This window comes from Phyllobates terribilis, unplaced genomic scaffold (assembly GCF_046119375.1).
Source record: "Phyllobates terribilis strain yellow unplaced genomic scaffold, ASM4611937v1 Scaffold_13__5_contigs__length_258822181, whole genome shotgun sequence".
Lineage (NCBI taxonomy): Eukaryota > Metazoa > Chordata > Amphibia > Anura > Dendrobatidae > Phyllobates > Phyllobates terribilis.
In genome coordinates this window covers 165,941,007-165,966,320 of record NW_027362773.1, presented here as the reverse complement: position 1 = coordinate 165,966,320, position 25,314 = coordinate 165,941,007, and the positions used below count along the sequence as shown (strand labels likewise).

The 25,314-nt window shown below is 52.3% G+C and overlaps 1 protein-coding gene across 5 annotated transcripts in view; it reads right to left on the bottom strand.

Annotated features, from left to right (window-relative positions):
• Nucleotides 1-2,866: 2,866 nt before the first annotated feature.
• Nucleotides 2,867-25,314, bottom strand: part of SCUBE2 (signal peptide, CUB domain and EGF like domain containing 2) — a 400,692-nt gene continuing 378,244 nt past the window's right edge. For all 5 annotated transcript variants that reach the window (XM_073659017.1, XM_073659019.1, XM_073659018.1 and 2 more), the window contains 4 exons: nucleotides 13,707-13,904; nucleotides 10,074-10,226; nucleotides 9,839-9,918; nucleotides 2,867-3,873 (listed from right to left, as the gene is read on the bottom strand). In XM_073659017.1, the coding sequence (XP_073515118.1) occupies nucleotides 3,721-3,873; nucleotides 9,839-9,918; nucleotides 10,074-10,226; nucleotides 13,707-13,904 (584 nt within the window). In that variant the 3' untranslated portion in view covers nucleotides 2,867-3,720. The remainder of the gene's footprint in view (nucleotides 3,874-9,838; nucleotides 9,919-10,073; nucleotides 10,227-13,706; nucleotides 13,905-25,314) is intronic.

Below are 25,314 nucleotides of genomic sequence, written 5' to 3'. Positions count from 1 at the left end.
ATGCCCAGGCGTTGTAGGGAGGTCATACAGGCACGTGGAGGCCACACACAATACTCAGCCTCATCAGGAGCATGCCCAGGCGTTGTAGGGAGGTCATACAGGCACGTGGAGGCCACACACAATACTCAGCCTCATCAGGAGCATGCCCAGGCGTTGTAGGGAGGTCATATAGGCACGTGGAGGCCACACACAATACTCAGCCTCATCAGGAGCATGCCCAGGCGTTGTAGGGAGGTCATACAGGCACGTGGAGGCCACACACAATACTCAGCCTCATTGTGACTTGTTTTAAGGACATTACATCACAGTTGGATCGGCCTGTAGTGGGTTTTTCCACTTTAATTTTGGGGGTGACTCCACATCCAGGCCTCCACTGGTTAATAAATGTGATTTCCATTGATGATTTTTGTGTGATTTTGTTCTCAGCACATTCAGCTTCTACAGAACAAAGTATTCAATGAGAAGATTTCATTCATTCACATTTAGGAGGGGGGATTTCAGGGGTCCCTGTATTTTTTCGAGCAGTGTAGTAATATATATAGTGTTCCAAAAGTAGGTGGACAGAAAGTGTAATAAGGTTATGAAGGGGGAGATTTATCAAACATGGTGTAAAGTGAAACTGGCTCCGTTGCCCTTAGCAACCAATCAGATTCCACTTTTCATTTCTCACAGACTCTTTGGAAAATGAAAGGTGGAATCTGATTGGTTGCTAAGGGCAACTGAGCCAGTTTCACAGATCTAGTTTTCACAGATAGATCTCCCCCAAATCTGTTTTCTTTTCAGATAATTCAGATTACACATAATGGCAAATGAATTAAATACAGATCAAAGAAAATGGATTTTAACAGAGTATTGGAAATCTCAAAATGCTGAAACTGTTAGAGCAAATTGGGTGTAAACATTTGGTACTCGAGCCCCAAAGAGACAAACCATTTACCGCATTCGTGACAGATTCAATGCCACTGGCTCAATCCTTAATGCTCCAAAAACTGATCAACCCCAAACCGTCTGTACAGAAGATAAGAAACAACTTGTTGCTGAAACATTTGTTCAGAGTCCAGAAAAGTCCCCAGAAGAGCCTCATTGGAATTGGGAATTTCATGAGCTTCTAACATGCGAATCCTGAAATCTATTGGGTGGAAGCTGATCGTCCACGTCTAATTCATGGTTTATTGGAGGATGATCCAGACAGGCGGCTGCAATTTACTGAGATTATGCTTAACGAAATGGAAGAAAATCCAGTAATTTTCGATAACATTATGTGGAGTGATGAAGCTTCTTTCCCATTCTCCGGCCATATTAACAGACATAATTGTATTTACTGGTATAATGAGAACATGCATTTAACATTAGAGCAACAACTACATGAGCCCGGTGTCAATGTTTGGGGTATTTCAAGTTTTGGTGTTTTAGGACCAATATTTTTTGATGGAACAGTCACAGGAGATAAGTATCTCAAAATTCTAATGAATCAAGTTGTTCCCCAGTTACAGCAACAGCCGAATTCACACGACCTTTATTTCCAACAAGATGGGGCCCCTCCACATTATTCCAGAGTACTCCGCGAGTATCTCCATGAAACATCTATATATATAATCGTCTTATCCCGTCTGTCTGTCTGTCTGTCCAGGAAATCCCGCGTCGCTCATTGGTCCGGCAGCGGCCAATCAGCGCCGCGGGATTTCTGAAAAAAGATGGCGGCCGTTAGCGGCTCATCTGCGGGACGGAGCTCAGCAGCGATGCAGACGGGAGATGAGCGCCGCGACCAATCAGCGAGCTTGGCGCCAAATTTAAACAACGCTCTACTGATTGGTCGCGTACGCCAGACGCGTCCAATCTGCGAGATTGGCGCCAAATTTAAACAACGCTCTGCTGATTGGTCGCGGTGGCCGGCTGACCACGACCAATCAGCGAGATTGGCGCCAAATGTAAACACCGCTGTGCTGATTGGTCGCGGCCGCCAGCAACCGCTACCAATCAGCGATTTTATCGCCAAATTTAAACAAGCTCTCCGGTCCTCACTAACACAGTTCGCTGATTGGTCGCGGCCGCCACCCGTGACCAATCACCGATATTGCCGCCAAATTTAAACGCCGTTTTGCTGATTGCGCCCGGTCGGCCGCATACATATTCTAGAATACCCGATGCATTAGAATCGGGCCACCATCTAGTTTCCCAATAAATGGATTGGCCGAAGAGGCCCACTTGATCCAGACTTGACCCCAATGGATTTTTTCTTTTGGGGAGTACTCAAGGACAAAGTTTATAGTCGAAAACCAAAAAGTGTCAGTGACTTGAAAAATTCCATAAGAGATGCATTTCAAGAAATTATTACCCAACGAGACTTGTGCAAAAAAGGTTTGTCGAAGCGAAAGAGGCGACTTCAAAGCTGCGCGAATTGTAATGGAAACAGTTTGAGCCCCTGCGCTGATAACATTTAAGGGCTTTTGTATTATTGTTCAGAATAAAATGTAATTGTCAATCTTATGCTTGTGCTAGTAAATATAATTTTATATATAAATCAAAATATATGTTATTATTTTCTGGCCACCTACTTTTGGACCACCCTGTATATATATATATATATATATATATATATATATATATATATATATATATATATATATATTATAATATCATGCCAATCCATGCTCAGGAGGAAGAAGCTTTATTGCGGTGTGTTCCCGGGGAGCGATATAAAGGATGCACTGTCCCGGGCAGGTCTGGAGATCCCGCACATACGGGTCCGTGCCTTTTATGTGGGAGAGATCCCGCTGTATTCATGGCCACCGGCTTTTCCAGCAGCAGATCCCGGCACATTACAGACACGGGTCGGCGGCATCGCAGCGTCCAGACTTGATCCGGTGAATAAGCGCTTTTATTAATTCACAAAACTAAAAAAATATTCTCTTAATATCCCAATAACCTGTCACTACGGCCGTCCGGACTCTTGTAAAGAGTATACGTTGTATATTCATAGTGCGTAAAGACTGTACAATATTTACAGGAAAGGGTGCGATCCCTGCAGGATCCGCAACGCTCTGCAGAACCAGTGTGATAAGCCCCAGTCCAACACTCTCCAGGACCCCCCCCCCGCAGCGCCGGCCAATACTCGGGGGTCCATCTCAGCGTCCAGCACTGTGACCTCCTCGATAAACGGGTCACACATCAGTCGCCCTTTTTTTTTCTACCCCTCTCAGCCATAACGGAGGCCGAGGAATTGTGTCCGATGTAGATCCCGGACCGGGTGCAACCATGAGGGTGACGACATGGACCAGAATGGCTTTCCATCTCAGTGTCAGTAAGCTGTCGGTGAGCCTGGGACGTTCATGTCATTGTAGGTTCCTATCACTTCTTACCTTACGGCCTCAGCCTTGACCCAACTGTAACGTATTTTACTGTTTTCATCATAAAACTCTTTTCTTCTCATTAACATAAGGTAAATCCAACAAGTTCTGCCGTCTTGGAGGTTCAGGATCCTCTGAGACCTTGTCCTGGTTTGGGTCGCATTTACTAAATTTCACCTTTAAAATATGGCAGCTGAATGGCAGACCCCCGGGGGGGAAAAGACCTTTCAGGCGAGATGTCATAAGATTATGACCCAAAAATGGTCTAAAATAAAGTGGCTTCCCTCTCAGAAGGAGTGCGGGCATCGTATATAGCATAAATGGTGCAGCGGAGATATTACCGGACCCCCATACAAATCCCCCTGGTCACACGTTATTTATACGGCCGCAGGAATCTGGAGACTTTGGCGCGAAGGAGCCTGATGAAGGATTTGGGAAACATTTCCCTGGATTCCTGAGCCGTGTATTTAAAGTAGTTCTGAGGGTGAGCGAGGACTTCAAACAGCGCCTTAATCAGCTTCTTATCCTGCAAGACACAATGGAGAAGGGTCAGATCGGCCAGGAGACCACCGATATGAGAAGGCGGCCGGAAGTCTGTTTAGTTACTTCCGTGCACCCCTCAAATCCCACTCAGGTAAGACAAATACCCCAGTACTAAACTATATGGGGAAAAGTACTGGACCCCACATCTCCGGTCACTGAATTTGTTTTTTCCTTCAACTCCATTGTCCCCCTGGTATATAACCTCCGGCCCCCCGCCCCTGGTGTATAATGTCCGGTCCCTCAACCTCCCAGTGTATAACCTCCGGTCCCCCGCCCCTGGTGTATAATGTCCGGTCCCTCAACCTCCCAGTGTATAACCTCCGGTCCCCCGCCCCTGGTGTATAATGTCCGGTCCCTCAACCTCCCAGTGTATAACCTCCGGTCCCCCGTCCCTGGTGTATAACCTCCGGTCCCCCGCCCCTGGTGTATAATGTCCGGTCCCTCAACCTCCCAGTGTATAACCTCCGGTCCCCCGTCCCTGGTGTATAACCTCCGGTCCCCCGCCCCTGGTGTATAATGTCCGGTCCCTCAACCTCCCAGTGTATAACCTCCGGTCCCCCGCCCCTGGTGTATAATGTCCGGTCCCTCAACCTCCCAGTGTATAACCTCCGGTCCCCCGCCCCTGGTGTATAATGTCCGGTCCCTCAACCTCCCAGTGTATAACCTCCGGTCCCCCGTCCCTGGTGTATAACCTCCGGTCCCCCGCCCCTGGTGTATAATGTCCGGTCCCTCAACCTCCCAGTGTATAACCTCCGGTCCCCCGTCCCTGGTGTATAACCTCCGGTCCCCCGCCCCTGGTGTATAATGTCCGGTCCCTCAACCTCCCAGTGTATAACCTCCGGTCCCCCGCCCCTGGTGTATAATGTCCGGTCCCTCAACCTCCCAGTGTATAACCTCCGGTCCCCCGCCCCTGGTGTATAATGTCCGGTCCCTCAACCTCCCAGTGTATAACCTCCGGTCCCCCGTCCCTGGTGTATAACCTCCGGTCCCCCGCCCCTGGTGTATAATGTCCGGTCCCTCAACCTCCCAGTGTATAACCTCCGGTCCCCCGTCCCTGGTGTATAACCTCCGGTCCCCCGCCCCTGGTGTATAATGTCCGGTCCCTCAACCTCCCAGTGTATAACCTCCGGTCCCCCGCCCCTGGTGTATAACCTCCGCCCCCCCTCCCTGGTGTATAACCTCCGGTCCCTCAACCTCCCATCGTATAACCTCCGGTCCCCCGCCCTTGGTGTATAACCTCCGGCCCCTGGTGTATAACCTCCGGCCCCCCGCCCCTGGTGTATAACCTCCGGTCCCCCGCCCCTGGTGTATAATGTCCGGTCCCTCAACCTCCCAGTGTATAACCTCCGGTCCCCCGCCCCTGGTGTATAATGTCCGGTCCCTCAACCTCCCAGTGTATAACCTCCGGTCCCCCGCCCCTGGTGTATAACCTCCGCCCCCCCTCCCTGGTGTATAACCTCCGGTCCCTCAACCTCCCATCGTATAACCTCCGGTCCCCCGCCCTTGGTGTATAACCTCCGGCCCCTGGTGTATAACCTCCGGCCCCCCGCCCCTGGTGTATAACCTCCGGTCCCCCGCCCCTGGTGTATAATGTCCGGTCCCTCAACCTCCCAGTGTATAACCTCCGGTCCCCCGCCCCTGGTGTATAATGTCCGGTCCCTCAACCTCCCAGTGTATAACCTCCGGTCCCCCGCCCCTGGTGTATAACCTCCGCCCCCCCCCCCCCGGTGTATAACCTCCGGTCCCTCAACCTCCCATCGTATAACCTCCGGTCCCCCGCCCTTGGTGTATAACCTCCGGCCCCTGGTGTATAACCTCCGGCCCCCCGCCCCTGGTGTATAACCTCCGGCTCCCAGCTCCTGGTGTATAACGTCCGGTCCCTCAACCTCCCATCGTATAACCTCCGGTCCCCCGCCCTTGGTGTATAACCTCCGGCCCCTGGTGTATAACCTCCGGCCCCCCGCCCCTGGTGTATAACCTCCGGCCCCCCGCCCCTGGTGCATAATGTCTGGTCCCTCAACCCCCCAGTGTATAACCTCCGGTCCGCCGCCCTTGGTGTATAACCTCCATCCCCTGGTATATAACCTCTGGTCCGCCGCCCTTGGTGTATAACCTCCATCCCCTGGTATATAACCTCCGGTCCCCCGCCCCTGGTGTATAATGTCCGGTCCCTCAACCTCCCAGTGTATAACCTCCGGTCCCCCGCCCCTGGTATATAACCTCCGGCCCCCCACCCTTGGTGTATAACCTCTGCCCCCCCCCGGTGTATAACCTCCGGTCCCCCGCCCCTGGTGTATAACCTCCGCCCCCCCCCCGGTGTATAACCTCCGGCCCCCCGCCCCTGGTGTATAACGTCCGGTCCCTCAACCTCCCAGTGTATAACCTCCGGTCCGCCGCCCTTGGTGTATAACCTCCATCCCCTTGTATATAACCTCCGATCCCCCGCCCCTGGTGTATAACCTCCGATCCCCCGCCCCTGGTGTATAACCTCCGCCCCCCCCCGGTGTATAACCTCCGGCCCCCCGCCCCTGGTGTATAACGTCCGGTCCCTCAACCTCCCAGTGTATAACCTCCGGTCCCCCGCCCTTGGTGTATAACCTCCGGCCCCCCGCCCCTGGTGTATAACCTCCGCCCCCCCCCCCCCCCGGTGTATAACCTCCGGTCCCCCGCCCTTGGTGTATAACCTCCGGCCCCCCACCCCTGGTGTATAACCTCCGCCCCCCCCCTCCCGGTGTATAACCTCTGGCCCCCCGCCCCTGGTGTATAACGTCCGGTCCCTCAACCTCCCAGTGTATAACCTCCGGTCCGCCGCCCTTGGTGTATAACCTCCATCCCCTGGTATATAACCTCCGGCCCCCCACCCTTGGTGTATAACATCTGGTCCCTTGCCCCCTCCCCCCAGTGTATCACCTCCGGCCCCCCCGCTATGCCATCTGCCGTCACTACCATGTGACAGAGCGGCCGGTGGTGCGGAGCTTCCTGATACCAGCGCGGTCCTGTAATAGGAGCCACCGGGGTAACAAGTCCGTCCATGACATTTCTCCTCCTGAATCTTCCCCCATCACCTGTGAGTGATATTACTGAGAAGTGGAAAGATCCGCAGCAACTCAGCCACGAAGTGGAGACCCCGTAATGTTACAGAGCGGGGGGCCGAGTGCTGAGGAGCAAATAAGTCACCACCGCTCTGCTGACCCCATAACTGCAGAGTCCAGACCTCCTCTGGTATCAGCACAGACACTGCGCCCCCTCCGGGAGCTTCATGGCCGAGCAGCTACATGCAGCCGTACATCACCAAGCACAATGCCGAGCGTCGGATGGAGTGGTGTAAAGCCGCCACCACCGGACCCTGGAGGAGACGTGTTCTCTGCAGTGACGGATCGCACTTCTCTATCTACATCTGATGGAGGAGTCTGGGTTTGGTGATTCCAGGAGGACGTTACCCCCTGACTGCATTGTGCCCACTGTACAGGTGGTGGAGGAGGATAATGCTATGGGCTGTTATCAGGGGGCGGCCGCGGACCCTCAGCTCCAGTGATGGGAAGTCTTCATCTTCAGCACAAGACATTGTGGACAATTGTAGCTTCAGCTTTGTGGGAACAGTTTGGGGAAGACCCTTAGCTGTCCCCCATGACACCCAGTGCACAAGATCCATACAGACATGGGGGGCCCGGACCCCGACCCCATCCTATAATGGAGATTGTGAGCCCGGACCCCCCAACATCAGGGTATGACCCCACAAATGCTCTTCTGCAGAGAAGTGACTCCATATTAATGTCTGTGGATGGCAGTACTGGGCCGGGCACAGGCGGCATTTGGTCCGGTCATCTGGATGGAGCACGTCCTGCGGCCCCCTGACAATGTGCTTTTCTCTGTAGAGATTTCTGGAGCCCAGACAGGAGCCCGGTGCTGAGACGTCTCAGAGGTCGGACAATGTGGCGGAGCTGCTGTATTTTTTCTTTGGGTGGCAGTGTCTGCACCGGGACCCTTTTTTTTTTTTACCTGGTTCAGATACTTCTTTCTAGAAGACCCCACTGATTATAAGTGTCCAGTTCCCCTGCGGTGGAGCCTGGAACCAGCAGGCTGACCGTGTAGATACATGGACGGTTCACGAAATATCCATTCAGTCATTTCTATCTGCACAACAGAGATTCAATCCGGCATGTAAGAAGGGTGAGGGGCCGAAGGGTGAGGGGCCGAAGGGTGAGGGGCCGAAGGGTGAGGGGCCGAAGGGTGAGGGGCCGAAGGGTGAGGGGCCGATGGGTGAGGGGCCGATGGGTGACGGCCTCGGTCCACAATGCTTGATAGCAGGGAGTAATAGAGTGCATTCACCTGTTGAGTAACCGGCCTCATTGCCTGATAGAAGGGAGCCATAGATTGTGAGTGCCACAGACTTGGTGCACATTCACACTGGCGGACTATCGGGAACACATTCACACTGGCGGATTATCGGGAACACCTTCACACTGGCGGATTATCGGGAACACCTTCACACTGGCGGACTATCGGGAACACATTCACACTGGCGGATTATCGGGAACACCTTCACACTGGCGGATTATCGGGAACACCTTCACACTGGCGGACTATCGGGAACACCTTCACACTGGCGGATTATCGGGAACACATTCACACTGGCGGATTATCGGGAACACCTTCACACTGGCGGATTATCGGGAACACCTTCACACTGGCGGACTATCGGGAACACATTCACACTGGCGGATTATCGGGAACACATTCACACTGGCGGATTATCGGGAACACCTTCACACTGGCGGATTATCGGGAACACCTTCACACTGGCGGACTATCGGGAACACCTTCACACTGGCGGATTATCGGGAACACATTCACACTGGCAGACTATCGGGAACACATTCACACTGGCGGATTATCGGGAACACATTCACACTGGCGGATTATCGGGAACACATTCACACTGGCAGACTATCGGGAACACATTCACACTGGCGGATTATCGGGAACACATTCACACTGGCGGACTATCGCGAACACATTCACACTGGCAGACTATCGGGAACACATTCACACTGGCGGATTATCGGGAACACCTTCACACTGGCGGACTATCGGGAACACATTCACACTGGCGGATTATCGGGAACACCTTCACACTGGCAGACTATCGGGAACACATTCACACTGGCGGATTATCGGGAACACATTCACACTGGCGGATTATCGGGAACACATTCACACTGGCGGACGATCGGGAACACATTCACACTGGCAGACTATCGGGAACACATTCACACTGGCGGATTATCGGGAACACATTCACACTGGCGGACTATCGGGAACACATTCACACTGGCGGATTATCGGGAACACATTCACACTGGCAGACTATCGGGAACACATTCATACTGGCGGACTATCGGGAACACATTCACACTGGCGGATTATCGGGAACACCTTGACACTGGCGGACTATCGGGAACACCTTGACACTGGCGGACTATCGGGAACACCTTCACACTGGCGGATTATCGGGAACACCTTCACACTGGCGGATTATCGGGAACACCTTCACACTGGCGGATTATCGGGAACACCTTCACACTGGCGGATTATCGGGAACACATTCACACTGGCGGATTATCGGGAACACATTCATACTGGCGGATTATCGGGAACACCTTCACACTGGCGGATTATCGGGAACACATTGATACTGGCGGATTATCGGGAACACATTCACACTGGCGGATTATCGGGAACACATTCACACTGGCGGATTATCGGGAACACTCGTTCTAAGGAGCAATGATGCTCTATGAGCAGAGAACGATCATCGTAACGATTGTTCTGTGCACATGAATGTGCGGTCGGCCGTTCCACGCGACCACGTCCATACGATCACCGATTTGCTTACCTGTAGTCGGAGGTTTAATGGCCGCGATCCTGTGATGTAAATGCAGCCTCACCTTTAATATCTCCTGGTGATTTTCTGAGGCGTATAATCTCCCGTCTCTGACGATATCTTCTATCAGCTCCTGATAATCTTCTGTAACAGACAAGAAAGATGTAAGAGCCCTGACCGTAGGAGCTGACGCTCTAAGGTGAACTGGTGATAGACAAGGGGGCGGGTCAGTGCTGGAAGCCTACAGTCCTGCTGGTGGTGGAGACGAGGGGCTCATTCTCACCATTATAGGGTCTTACCGTCGTACGTCACATATGGAACCTGGAAGCCTTTGGCGCTGTTCCCCTCATTAGACCGAAATTGTATCCAGAGCTTCTTAGACCGTGAGGTGAAGGCGATCGGACGCTCGTAGGTCTGACACGTCTCGTACGTTGTCACGGAATTGGATGAAGCTTTAAGAAGTAAAAGAACAGAATTTCCATAAGTAACAACAGATCTGTAACCTGATCAATATCTATAGAGGCCCTGCAACCTGATCACCATGTATGAGGTGCTGTAACCTGATCACCGAATACGGGGCGCTGTAACCTGATCACCATGTATGAGGTGCTGTAACCTGATCACCATGTATGGGGCCCTGTAACCTGATCACCATGTATGGGGCGCTGTAACCTGATCACCATATTCAGGGGGTGCTGTAACCTGATCAATATCTTTAGGGGCCCTGTAACCTGATCACCATGTATGAGGTGCTGTAACCTGATCACCATATTCAGGGGGTGCTGTAACCTGATCACCATGTATGGGGGTGCTGTAACCTGATCAATATCTATAGAGGCCCTGTAACCTGATCACCATGTATGAGGGTGCAGTAACCTGATCACCGAATACGGGGCGCTGTAACCTGATCACCATGTATAGGGCGCTGTAACCTGATCACCATATTCAAGGGGTGCTGTAACCTGATCAATATCTATAGGGGCCCTGTAACCTGATCACCATGTATGGGGGTGCTGTGACCTGATCACCGAATAGGGGGTGCGTAACCTGATCACCATATTCAGGGGGTGCTGTAACCTGATCACCGAATATGGGGCGCTGTAACCTGATCACCATGTATAGGGCGCTGTAACCTGATCACCATATTCAAGGGGTGCTGTAACCTGATCAATATCTAAAGAGGCCCTGTAACCTGATCACCATGTATGAGGTGCTGTAACCTGATCACCATATTCAGGGGGTGCTGTAACCTGATCAATATCTATAGAGGCCCTGTAACCTGATCAACATGTATGAGGTACTGTAACCTGATCACCATATTCAGGGGTGCTGTAACCCGATCACTACATACAGGGGTGCTGTAACCCGATCACTACATACAGGGGTGCTGTAACCCGATCACTATATACAGGGGTGCTGTAACCCAATCACAATATACAGGGGTGCTGTAACCCGATCACAATATACAGGGGTGCTGTAACCCGATCACTATATACAGGGGTGCTGTAACCCGATCACTACATACAGGGGTGCTGTAACCCGATCACTATATACAGGGGTGCTGTAACCCCATCACTATATACAGGGGTGCTGTAACCCGATCACCATATACAGGGGTGCTGTAACCCGATCACCATATACAGGGGTGCTGTAACCCGATCACTATATAGAGGGGTACTGTAACCCGATCACCATATACAGGGGTGCTGTAACCCGATCACCATATACAGGGGTGCTGTAACCTGATCACCATATACAGGGGTGCTGTAACCCGATCACTATATACAGGGGTGCTGTAACCCGATCACCATATACAGGGGTGCTGTAACCCGATCACCATATACAGGGGTGCTGTAACCCGATCACAATATACAGGGGTGCTGTAACCCAATCACAATATACAGGGGTGCTGTAACCCGATCACAATATACAGAGGTGCTGTAACCCGATCACTATATACAGGGGTGCTGTAACCCGATCACTACATACAGGGGTGCTGTAACCCGATCACTATATACAGGGGTGCTGTAACCCCATCACTATATACAGGGGTGCTGTAACCCGATCACCATATACAGGGGTGCTGTAACCCGATCACTTTATACAGGGGTGCTGTAACCCGATCACTTTATACAAGGGTGCTGTAACCCGATCACTATATACAGGGGTGCTGTAACCCGATCACTATATACAGGGGTGCTGTAACCCGATCACCATATACAGGGGTGCTGTAACCCGATCACCATATACAGGGGTGCTGTAACCCGATCACTATATACAGGGGTGCTGTAACCCGATCACCATATACAGGGGTGCTGTAACCCGATCACCATATACAGGGGTGCTGTAACCCGATCACTATATAGAGGGGTACTGTAACCCGATCACCATATACAGGGGTGCTGTAACCCGATCACTATATACAGGGGTGCTGTAACCCGATCACCATATACAGGGGTGCTGTAACCTGATCACCATATACAGGGGTGCTGTAACCCGATCACCATATACAGGGGTGCTGTAACCCGATCACTATATACAGGGGTGCTGTAACCCGATCACCATATACAGGGGTGCTGTAACCCGATCACCATATACAGGGGTGCTGTAACCCGATCACTATATATAGGGGTGCTGTAACCCGATCACCATATACAGGGGTGCTGTAACCTGATCACCATATACAGGGTTGCTGTAACCCGATCACCATATACAGGGGTGCTGTAACCTGATCACCATATACAGGGGTGCTGTAACCCGATCACCATATACAGGGGTGCTGTAACCCGATCACCATATACAGGGGTGCTGTAACCCGATCACCATATACAGGGGTGCTGTAACCCGATCACCATATACAGGGGTGCTGTAACCTGATCACCATATACAGGGGTGCTGTAACCCGATCACCATATACAGGGGTGCTGTAACCCGATCACCATATACAGGGGTGCTGTAACCTGATCACCATATACAGGGGTGCTGTAACCCGATCACCATATACAGGGGTGCTGTAACCCGATCACCATATACAGGGGTGCTGTAACCTGATCACCATATACAGGGGTGCTGTAACCCGATCACCATATACAGGGGTGCTGTAACCTGATCACCATATACAGGGGTGCTGTAACCCGATCACCATATACAGGGGTGCTGTAACCCGATCACCATATACAGGGGTGCTGTAACCTGATCACCATATACAGGGGTGCTGTAACCCGATCACCATATACAGGGGTGCTGTAACCCGATCACCATATACAGGGGTGCTGTAACCCGATCACCATATACAGGGGTGCTGTAACCTGATCACCATATACAGGGGTGCTGTAACCCGATCACCATATACAGGGGTGCTGTAACCCGATCACCATATACAGGGGTGCTGTAACCTGATCACCATATACAGGGGTGCTGTAACCCGATCACCATATACAGGGGTGCTGTAACCCGATCACCATATACAGGGGTGCTGTAACCTGATCACCATATACAGGGGTGCTGTAACCCGATCACCATATACAGGGGTGCTGTAACCTGATCACCATATACAGGGGTGCTGTAACCCGATCACCATATACAGGGGTGCTGTAACCCGATCACCATATACAGGGGTGCTGTAACCTGATCACCATATACAGGGGTGCTGTAACCCGATCACCATATACAGGGGTGCTGTAACCTGATCACCATATACAGGGGTGCTGTAACCCGATCACCATATACAGGGGTGCTGTAACCCGATCACCATATACAGGGGTGCTGTAACCCGATCACCATATACAGGGGTGCTGTAACCAGATCACCATATACAGGGGTGCTTCCACCAGAGACGGGGGCGCTGCAATCCAAACCAAGAGGGCTCGGTGTAACCAGGTGAGTACACCTGAGGAGCGGACCCTGATCCTGAGATGGCGGCAGACACTCACGGCTCTTCCTCATCACCAGGTAGTCTCCGCACTCGTCTTCTATCGGTAGGAAGATTTCTGGCACCACGATTAGTATCCGTCTCTTGGGGGGTGGGGAGATGTTCCACGTGCACTCCGTGTTTGCTGGGTAATTTCCGGGATAATTGGGAGATTCGATGTAACCGGAGTAATCCCCCAGCTCGCCCCCACACTGCCGGTCTGAAGACAAGGAGACCACACTTTATGGAGGACACAGCAGCGGTAAAACAAGTCATGAAATGAATCGGAGGATTTTACTTTGTCGTTTACGCTGGACAATTGATAAGGAACAGAAATTATCCGGGAAAACACATTGTAGAGCCGCGTCCTCCACGATCAGTGCACTGTGTGCAGACGCCATCACGGTGACGACTCGAGAACGAGGCGCAAACGCCGTGAAACAAAACGTCTGCAACTTTCTCATAATTTGTCGCGCAGGTTTCGCCGCGCTCCCTCCCGGCTCCACACACTTTGGACACTCCGGCGAGATTCCGGGCCTCCGCGTTATCACTATTTCCTCTGCTGGCTGTTAGGTTTTCAGCAGCAGAATCACAGCTGAGGGTTTGGCACAGTTGTATCCAGTGTGAAGTAGATACATTGCAGCAATCAGGGCAGGAGCCAGATATTAGCTGATGTTTAGCTGGATACAATTGTAACAAACCCTCAGCTGTGATAGGTCAGGAAGGATTTTCAGCCTCTTGATCGATCAGTAATAATCGATTAGAATTACAATTTAGATTAATCTGCACCAGATTTTTCAAGTCTCATAAAAGTCACATTTTTTAGGGACTGTCCAGAACTTCTGGGGGGTCGGCAGCCGTCATCTAAACAAGAATGTTGTAACTCCAATCCTCTGCTGATAGTAGATCACACGGGATCTGGTAAATGCTCCACAGAGGCAACATCACTGCTAAAAGAAGAAACGGACGCCCCCTCTGCGCCCTGCCGGTGCTCTGTGTACAGGGGCAGCAGATGTCACATGCGGGATATGGACTGTGACCCTGATCCCGTGCGGGATATGGGCTGTTACCTTGGATCCAGTGCGGTATATGGGCCGTGACCCTGATCCCGTGCGGGATATGGGCTGTTACCTTGGATCCAGTGCGGTATATGGGCCGTGACCCTGATCCCGTGCGGTATATGGGCCGTGACCCTGATCCCGTGCGGTATATGGGCTGTGACCCTGATCCCGTGCGGTATATGGGCTGTGACCCTGATCCCGTGCGGTATATGGGCTGTGACCCTGATCCCGTGCGGTATATGGGCTGTGACCCTGATTCCGTGCGGTATATGGGTTGTGACCTCTGATCCCCTGCGGTATATAGGCTGAGACCGCTGATCCCGTGCGGTATATGGCCCGTGACCCTGATCCCGTGCGGTATATGGGCTGTGACCCTGATCCCGTGTGGTATATGGGCCGTGACCCTGATCCCGTGCGGTATATGGGCTGTGACCCTGATCCCGTGCGGTATATGGGCTGTGACCCTGATCCCGTGCGGTATATGGGCTGTGACCCTGATCCCGTGCGGTATATGGGCTGTGACCCTGATCCCGTGCGGTATTTGGGCTGTGACCCTGATCCCGTGCGGTATATGGGCTGTGACCCTGATCCCGTACGGTATATGGGCTGTGACCCTGATCCCGTGCGGTATATGGGTTGTGACCTCTGATCCCCTGCGGTATATGAGCGGTGACCCTGATCCCGTGCGGTATATGGGCTGTGACCCTGATCCCGTGCGGTATATGGGCTGTGACCCTGATCCCGTGCGGTATATGGGCTGTGACCCTGATCCCGTGCGGTATATGGGCTGTGACCCTGATCCCGTGCGGTATATGGGCTGTGACCCTGATCCCGTGCGGTATATGGGCTGTGACCCTGATCCCGTGCGGTATATGGGCTGTGACCCTGATCCCGTGCGGTATATGGGCTGTGACCCTGATCCCGTGCGGTATATGGGTTGTGACCTCTGATCCCCTGCGGTATATGAGCGGTGACCCTGATCCCGTGCGGTATATGGGCTGTGACCCTGATCCCGTGCGGTATATGGGCTGTGACCCTGATTCCGTACGGTATATGGGTTGTGACCTCTGATCCCCTGCGGTATATGGGCTGAGACCTCTGATCCCCTGCGGTATATGGGCTGCGACCTCTGTAGATCCTGTATACAAAGCACTCATTTAAAGGGATATTCTCATAATTGAACCCACTACACAGAAGATTGGGGATTTATTACTGATAGCTGGGAACGCACGCCCCGACTGTCGGTAATATACAGTGAGCGGAGAACGCACGCCCCGACTGTCCGTAATATACAGTGAGGGGAGAACGCACGCTCCGAGTGTCTGTAATATACAGTGAGCGGAGAACGCACGCCCCGAGTGTCAGTAATATACAGTGAGGGGAGAACGCACGCTCCGAGTGTCTGTAATATACAGTGAGTGGAGAACGCACGCCCCGAGTGTCTGTAATATACAGTGAGTGGAGAACGCACGCCCCGACTGTCGGTAATATACAGTGAGGGGAGAACGCACGCCCCGAGTGTCGGTAATATACAGTGAGTGGAGAACGCACGCCCCGAGTGTCAGTAATATACAGTGAGGGGAGAACGCACGCTCCGAGTGTCTGTAATATACAGTGAGGGGAGAACGCACGCCCCGAGTGTCTGTAATATACAGTGAGTGGAGAACGCACGCCCCGACTGTCGGTAATATACAGTGAGTGGAGAACGCACGCCCCGACTGTCGGTAATATACAGTGAGTGGAGAACGCACGCTCCGAGTGTCAGTAATATACAGTGAGTGGAGAACGCACGCCCCGACTGTCGGTAATATACAGTGAGCGGAGAACGCACGCCCCGAGTGTCTGTAATATACAGTGAGCGGAGAACGCACGCCCCGAGTGTCAGTAATATACAGTGAGTGGAGAACGCACGCTCCGAGTGTCTGTAATATACAGTGAGTGGAGAACGCACACCCCGAGTGTCTGTAATATACAGTGAGTGGAGAACGCACGCTCCGAGTGTCTGTAATATACAGTGAGTGGAGAACGCACACCCCGAGTGTCTGTAATATACAGTGAGGGGAGAACGCACGCTCCGAGTGTCTGTAATATACAGTGAGTGGAGAACGCACGCCCCGAGTGTCTGTAATATACAGTGAGGGGAGAACGCACGCTCCGAGTGTCTGTAATATACAGTGAGGGGAGAACGCACGCTCCGAGTGTCTGTAATATACAGTGAGGGGAGAACGCACGCTCCGAGTGTCTGTAATATACAGTGAGTGGAGAACGCACGCTCCGAGTGTCTGTAATATACAGTGAGTGGAGAACGCACACCCCGAGTGTCTGTAATATACAGTGAGGGGAGAACGCACGCTCCGAGTGTCTGTAATATACAGTGAGGGGAGAACGCACGCCCCGAGTGTCTGTAATATACAGTGAGTGGAGAACGCACGCCCCGACTGTCGGTAATATACAGTGAGTGGAGAACGCACGCCCCGACTGTCGGTAATATACAGTGAGTGGAGAACGCACGCTCCGAGTGTCAGTAATATACAGTGAGTGGAGAACGCACGCCCCGACTGTCGGTAATATACAGTGAGCGGAGAACGCACGCCCCGAGTGTCTGTAATATACAGTGAGCGGAGAACGCACGCTCCGAGTGTCTGTAATATACAGTGAGTGGAGAACGCACGCTCCGAGTGTCTGTAATATACAGTGAGTGGAGAACGCACGCTCCGAGTGTCTGTAATATACAGTGAGTGGAGAACGCACGCCCCGAGTGTCTGTAATATACAGTCAGGGGAGAACGCACGCTCCGAGTGTCTGTAATATACAGTGAGTGGAGAACGCACGCCCCGAGTGTCTGTAATATACAGTGAGGGGAGAACGCACGCTCCGAGTGTCTGTAATATACAGTGAGTGGAGAACGCACGCTCCGAGTGTCTGTAATATACAGTGAGTGGAGAACGCACGCCCCGAGTGTCTGTAATATACAGTCAGGGGAGAACGCACGCTCCGAGTGTCTGTAATATACAGTGAGTGGAGAACGCACGCTCCGAGTGTCTGTAATATACAGTGAGTGGAGAACGCACGCCCCGAGTGTCTGTAATATACAGTGAGTGGAGAACGCACGCCCCGAGTGTCTGTAATATACAGTGAGTGGAGAACGCACGCCCCGAGTGTCTGTAATATACAGTCAGGGGAGAACGCACGCCCCGAGTGTCTGTAATATACAGTGAGTGGAGAACGCACGCTCCGAGTGTCTGTAATATACAGTGAGTGGAGAACGCACGCCCCGAGTGTCTGTAATATACAGTCAGGGGAGAACGCACACCCCGAGTGTCTGTAATATACAGTGAGGGGAGAACGCACGCTCCGAGTGTCTGTAATATACAGTGAGTGGAGAACGCACACCCCGAGTGTCTGTAATATACAGTGAGTGGAGAACGCACGCTCCGAGTGTCTGTAATATACAGTGAGTGGAGAACGCACGCCCCGAGTGTCTGTAATATACAGTGAGTGGAGAACGCACGCTCCGAGTGTCTGTAATATACAGTGAGTGGAGAACGCACGCTCCGAGTGTCTGTAATATACAGTGAGTGGAGAACGCACGCCCCGAGTGTCTGTAATATACAGTCAGGGGAGAACGCACGCTCCGAGTGTCTGTAATATACAGTGAGTGGAGAACGCACACCCCGAGTGTCTGTAATATACAGTGAGTGGAGAACGCACGCTCCGAGTGTCTGTAATATACAGTGAGTGGAGAACGCACGCCCCGAGTGTCTGTAATATACAGTCAGGGGAGAACGCACGCTCCGAGTGTCTGTAATATACAGTGAGTGGAGAACGCACGCTCCGAGTGTCTGTAATATACAGTGAGTGGAGAACGCACGCCCCGAGTGTCTGTAATATACAGTGAGTGGAGAACGCACGCCCCGAGTGTCTGTAATATACAGTGAGTGGAGAACGCACGCCCCGAGTGTCTGTAATATACAGTCAGTGGAGAACGCACGCCCCGAGTGTCTGTAATATACAGTGAGTGGAGAACGCACGCTCCGAGTGTCTGTAATATACAGTGAGTGGAGAACGCACGCCCCGAGTGTCTGTAATATACAGTCAGGGGAGAACGCACGCTGCGAGTGTCTGTAATATACAGTGAGTGGAGAACGCACGCTCCCGAGTGTCTGTAATATACAGTAAGTGGAAAACGCACGCTCCGAGTGTCTGTAATATACAGTGAGTGGAGAACGCACGCTCCGAGTGTCAGTAATATACAGTGAGTGGAGAACGCACGCTCCGAGTGTCTGTAATATACAGTGAGTGGAGAACGCACGCTCCGAGTGTCTGTAATATACAGTGAGTGGAGAATGCACGCTCCGAGTGTCAGTAATATACAGTGAGTGGAGAACGCACGCTCCGAGTGTCTGTAATATACAGTGAGTGGAGAACGCACGCTCCGAGTGTCTGTAATATACAGTGAGCGGAGAACGCACGCTCCCGAGTGTCTGTAATATACAGTGAGTGGAGAACGCACGCTCCGAGTGTCTGTAATATACAGTGAGGGGAGAACGCACGCCCCGAGTGTCTGTAATATACAGTGAGGGGAGAACGCACGCCCCGAGTGTCTGTAATATACAGTGAGGGGAGAACGCACGCTCCCGAGTGTCTGTAATATACAGTGAGTGGAGAACGCACGCCCCGAGTGTCTGTAATATACAGTGAGGGGAGAACGCACGCTCCCGAGTGTCGGTAATATACAGTGAGTGGAGAACGCACGCTCCCGAGTGTCTGTAATATACAGTGAGTGGAGAACGCACGCTCCGAGTGTCTGTAATATACAGTGAGTGGAGAACGCACGCCCCGAGTGTCTGTAATATACAGTGAGTGGAGAACGCACGCCCCGAGTGTCTGTAATATACAGTGAGTGGAGAACGCACGCCCCGAGTGTCTGTAATATACAGTGAGTGGAGAACGCACGCCCCGAGTGTCTGTAATATACAGTGAGGGGAGAACGCACGCTCCCGAGTGTCTGTAATATACAGTGAGTGGAGAACGCACGCTCCCGAGTGTCTGTAATATACAGTGAGGGGAGAACGCACGCTCCGAGTGTCTGTAATATACAGTGAGGGGAGAACGCACGCCCCGAGTGTCTGTAATATACAGTGAGTGGAGAACGCACGCTCCCGAGTGTTTGTAATATACAGTGAGTGGAGAACGCACGCTCCGAGTGTCTGTAATATACAGTGAGGGGAGAACGCACGCCCCGAGTGTCTGTAATATACAGTGAGGGGAGAACGCACGCTCCGAGTGTCTGTAATATACAGTGAGGGGAGAACGCACGCCCCGAGTGTCTGTAATATACAGTGAGTGGAGAACGCACGCTCCCGAGTGTCTGTAATATACAGTGAGTGGAGAACGCACGCTCCGAGTGTCTGTAATATACAGTGAGGGGAGAACGCACGCTCCCGAGTGTCTGTAATATACAGTGAGTGGAGAACGCACGCCCCGAGTGTCTGTAATATACAGTGAGTGGAGAACGCACGCTCCCGAGTGTCTGTAATATACAGTGAGTGGAGAACGCACGCTCCGAGTGTCTGTAATATACAGTGAGGGGAGAACGCACGCTCCGAGTGTCTGTAATATACAGTGAGCGGAGAACGCACGCTCCCGAGTGTCTGTAATATACAGTGAGGGGAGAACGCACGCTCCCGAGTGTCTGTAATATACAGTGAGTGGAGAACGCACGCTCCGAGTGTCTGTAATATACAGTGAGTGGAGAACGCACGCCCCGAGTGTCTGTAATATACAGTGAGTGGAGAACGAACGCTCCAAGTGTCTGTAATATACAGTGAGTGGAGAACGCACGCCCCGAGTGTCTGTAATATACAGTGAGGGGAGAACGCACGCTCCGAGTGTCTGTAATATACAGTGAGGGGAGAACGCACGCTCCCGAGTGTCTGTAATATACAGTGAGTGGAGAACGAACGCTCCGAGTGTCTGTAATATACAGTGAGTGGAGAACGCACGCTCCCGAGTGTCTGTAATATACAGTGAGTGGAGAACGCACGCCCCGACTGTCGGTAATATACAGTGAGGGGAGAACGCACGCCCCGACTGTCGGTAATATACAGTGAGGGGAGAACGCACGCCCCGAGTGTCTGTAATCTACAGTGAGTGGAGAACGCACGCTCCCGAGTGTCAGAAATATACAGTGAGCGGAGAACGCACGCCCCGAGTGTCTGTAATATACAGTGAGGGGAGAACGCACGCTCCGAGTGTCTGTAATATACAGTGAGGGGAGAACGCACGCCCCGAGTGTCTGTAATATACAGTGAGTGGAGAACGCACGCCCCGAGTGTCTGTAATATACAGTGAGTGGAGAACGCAAGCTCCGAGTGTCTGTAATATACAGTGAGTGGAGAACGCACGCTCCCGAGTGTCAGTAATATACAGTGAGCGGAGAACGCACGCCCCGAGTGTCAGTAATATACAGTGAGTGGAGAACGCACGCCCCGAGTGTCTGTAATATACAGTGAGGGGAGAACGCACGCTCCGAGTGTCTGTAATATACAGTGAGGGGAGAACGCACGCTCCGAGTGTCTGTAATATACAGTGAGTGGAGAACGCACGCTCCGAGTGTCTGTAATATACAGTGAGGGGAGAACGCACGCTCCGAGTGTCTGTAATATACAGTGAGTGGAGAACGCACGCCCCGAGTGTCTGTAATATACAGTGAGCGGAGAACGCACGCCCCGAGTGTCTGTAATATACAGTGAGTGGAGAACGCACGCCCCGAGTGTCTGTAATATACAGTGAGGGGAGAACGCACGCCCCGAGTGTCTGTAATATACAGTGAGTGGAGAACGCACGCTCCGAGTGTCTGTAATATACAGTGAGTGGAGAACGCACGCCCCGAGTGTCTGTAATATACAGTGAGTGGAGAACGCACGCCCCGAGTGTCTGTAATATACAGTGAGTGGAGAACGCACGCCCCGAGTGTCTGTAATATACAGTGAGGGGAGAACGCACGCCCCGAGTGTCTGTAATATACAGTGAGTGGAGAACGCACGCTCCCGAGTGTCTGTAATATACAGTGAGTGGAGAACGCACGCCCCGAGTGTCTGTAATATACAGTGAGTGGAGAACGCACGCTCCGAGTGTCTGTAATATACAGTGAGTGGAGAACGCACGCTCCGAGCGTCTGTAATATACAGTGAGTGGAGAACGCACGCTCCCGAGTGTCTGTAATATACAGTGAGGGGAGAACGCACGCTCCCGAGTGTCTGTAATATACAGTGAGTGGAGAACGCACGCCCCGAGTGTCTGTAATATACAGTGAGTGGAGAACGCACGCCCCGACTGTCTGTAATATACAGTGAGTGGAGAACGCACGCTCCCGAGTGTCTGTAATATACAGTGAGCGGAGAACGCACGCTCCGAGTGTCGGTAATATACAGTGAGTGGAGAACGCACGCCCCGAGTGTCTGTAATATACAGGGAGCGGAGAACGCACGCTCAGACTGTCGGTAATATACAGTGAGCGGAGAACGCACGCCCCGACTGTCTGTAATATACAGTGAGCGGAGAACGCACGCCCCGACTGTCTGTAATATACAGTGAGCGGAGAACGCACGCTCCGACTGTCTGTAATATACAGTGAGCGGAGAACGCACGCCCCGACTGTCTGTAATATACAGTGAGCGGAGAACGCACGCTCCGAGTGTCGGTAATATACAGTGAGTGGAGAACGCACGCCCCGAGTGTCTGTAATATACAGTGAGTGGAGAACGCACGCTCAGACTGTCGGTAATATACAGTGAGCGGAGAATGCACGCCCCGACTGTCTGTAATATACAGTGAGTGGAGAACGCACGCTCCGAGTGTCTGTAATATACAGTGAGTAGAGAACGCACGCTCCGAGTGTCTGTAATATACAGTGAGGGGAGAACGCACGCTCCCGAGTGTCTGTAATATACAGTGAGTGGAGAACGCACGCCCCGAGTGTCTGTAATATACAGTGAGGGGAGAACGCACGCTCCGAGTGTCTGTAATATACAGTGAGGGGAGAACGCACGCTCCCGAGTGTCTGTAATATACAGTGAGTGGAGAACGCACGCTCCGAGTGTCTGTAATATACAGTGAGTGGAGAACGCACGCTCCGAGTGTCAGTAATATACAGTGAGTGGAGAACGCACGCCCCGAGAGTCTGTAATATACAGTGAGGGGAGAACGCACGCTCCGAGTGTCTGTAATATACAGTGAGGGGAGAACGCACGCTCCCGAGTGTCTGTAATATACAGTGAGTGGAGAACGCACGCTCCGAGTGTCTGTAATATACAGTGAGTGGAGAACGCACGCACCGAGTGTCTGTAATATACAGTGAGTGGAGAACGCACGCACCGAGTGTCTGTAATATACAGTGAGTGGAGAACGCACGCTCCCGAGTGTCTGTAATATACAGTGAGCCGAGAACGCACGCTCCGAGTGTCTGTAATATACAGTGAGTGGAGAACGCACGCTCCCGAGTGTCTGTAATATACAGTGAGTGGAGAACGCACGCTCCCGAGTGTCAGTAATATACAGTGAGTGGAGAACGCACGCTCCGAGTGTCTGTAATATACAGTGAGGGGAGAACGCACGCTCCGAGTGTCTGTAATATACAGTGAGGGGAGAACGCACGCTCCCGAGTGTCAGTAATATACAGTGAGGGGAGAACGCACGCTCCGAGTGTCTGTAATATACAGTGAGCCGAGAACGCACGCTCCGAGTGTCTGTAATATACAGTGAGTGGAGAACGCACGCTCCCGAGTGTCTGTAATATACAGTGAGTGGAGAACGCACGCTCCGAGTGTCTGTAATATACAGTGAGTGGAGAACGCACGCTCCGAGTGTCTGTAATATACAGTGAGGGGAGAACGCACGCCCCGAGTGTCTGTAATATACAGTGAGTGGAGAACGCACGCTCCGAGCGTCTGTAATATACAGTGAGTGGAGAACGCACGCCCCGAGTGTCTGTAATATACAGTGAGGGGAGAACGCACGCCCCGAGTGTCTGTAATATACAGTGAGTGGAGAACGCACGCTCCGAGCGTCTGTAATATACAGTGAGTGGAGAACGCACGCCCCGAGTGTCTGTAATATACAGTGAGTGGAGAACGCAAGCTCCGAGTGTCTGTAATATACAGTGAGTGGAGAACGCACGCTCCCGAGTGTCAGTAATATACAGTGAGCGGAGAACGCACGCCCCGAGTGTCAGTAATATACAGTGAGTGGAGAACGCACGCCCCGAGTGTCTGTAATATACAGTGAGGGGAGAACGCACGCTCCGAGTGTCTGTAATATACAGTGAGGGGAGAACGCACGCTCCGAGTGTCTGTAATATACAGTGAGTGGAGAACGCACGCTCCGAGTGTCTGTAATATACAGTGAGGGGAGAACGCACGCTCCGAGTGTCTGTAATATACAGTGAGTGGAGAACGCACGCCCCGAGTGTCTGTAATATACAGTGAGCGGAGAACGCACGCCCCGAGTGTCTGTAATATACAGTGAGTGGAGAACGCACGCCCCGAGTGTCTGTAATATACAGTGAGGGGAGAACGCACGCCCCGAGTGTCTGTAATATACAGTGAGTGGAGAACGCACGCTCCGAGTGTCTGTAATATACAGTGAGTGGAGAACGCACGCCCCGAGTGTCTGTAATATACAGTGAGTGGAGAACGCACGCCCCGAGTGTCTGTAATATACAGTGAGTGGAGAACGCACGCCCCGAGTGTCTGTAATATACAGTGAGGGGAGAACGCACGCCCCGAGTGTCTGTAATATACAGTGAGTGGAGAACGCACGCTCCCGAGTGTCTGTAATATACAGTGAGTGGAGAACGCACGCCCCGAGTGTCTGTAATATACAGTGAGTGGAGAACGCACGCTCCGAGTGTCTGTAATATACAGTGAGTGGAGAACGCACGCTCCGAGCGTCTGTAATATACAGTGAGTGGAGAACGCACGCTCCCGAGTGTCTGTAATATACAGTGAGGGGAGAACGCACGCTCCCGAGTGTCTGTAATATACAGTGAGTGGAGAACGCACGCCCCGAGTGTCTGTAATATACAGTGAGTGGAGAACGCACGCCCCGACTGTCTGTAATATACAGTGAGTGGAGAACGCACGCTCCCGAGTGTCTGTAATATACAGTGAGCGGAGAACGCACGCTCCGAGTGTCGGTAATATACAGTGAGTGGAGAACGCACGCCCCGAGTGTCTGTAATATACAGGGAGCGGAGAACGCACGCTCAGACTGTCGGTAATATACAGTGAGCGGAGAACGCACGCCCCGACTGTCTGTAATATACAGTGAGCGGAGAACGCACGCCCCGACTGTCTGTAATATACAGTGAGCGGAGAACGCACGCTCCGACTGTCTGTAATATACAGTGAGCGGAGAACGCACGCCCCGACTGTCTGTAATATACAGTGAGCGGAGAACGCACGCTCCGAGTGTCGGTAATATACAGTGAGTGGAGAACGCACGCCCCGAGTGTCTGTAATATACAGTGAGTGGAGAACGCACGCTCAGACTGTCGGTAATATACAG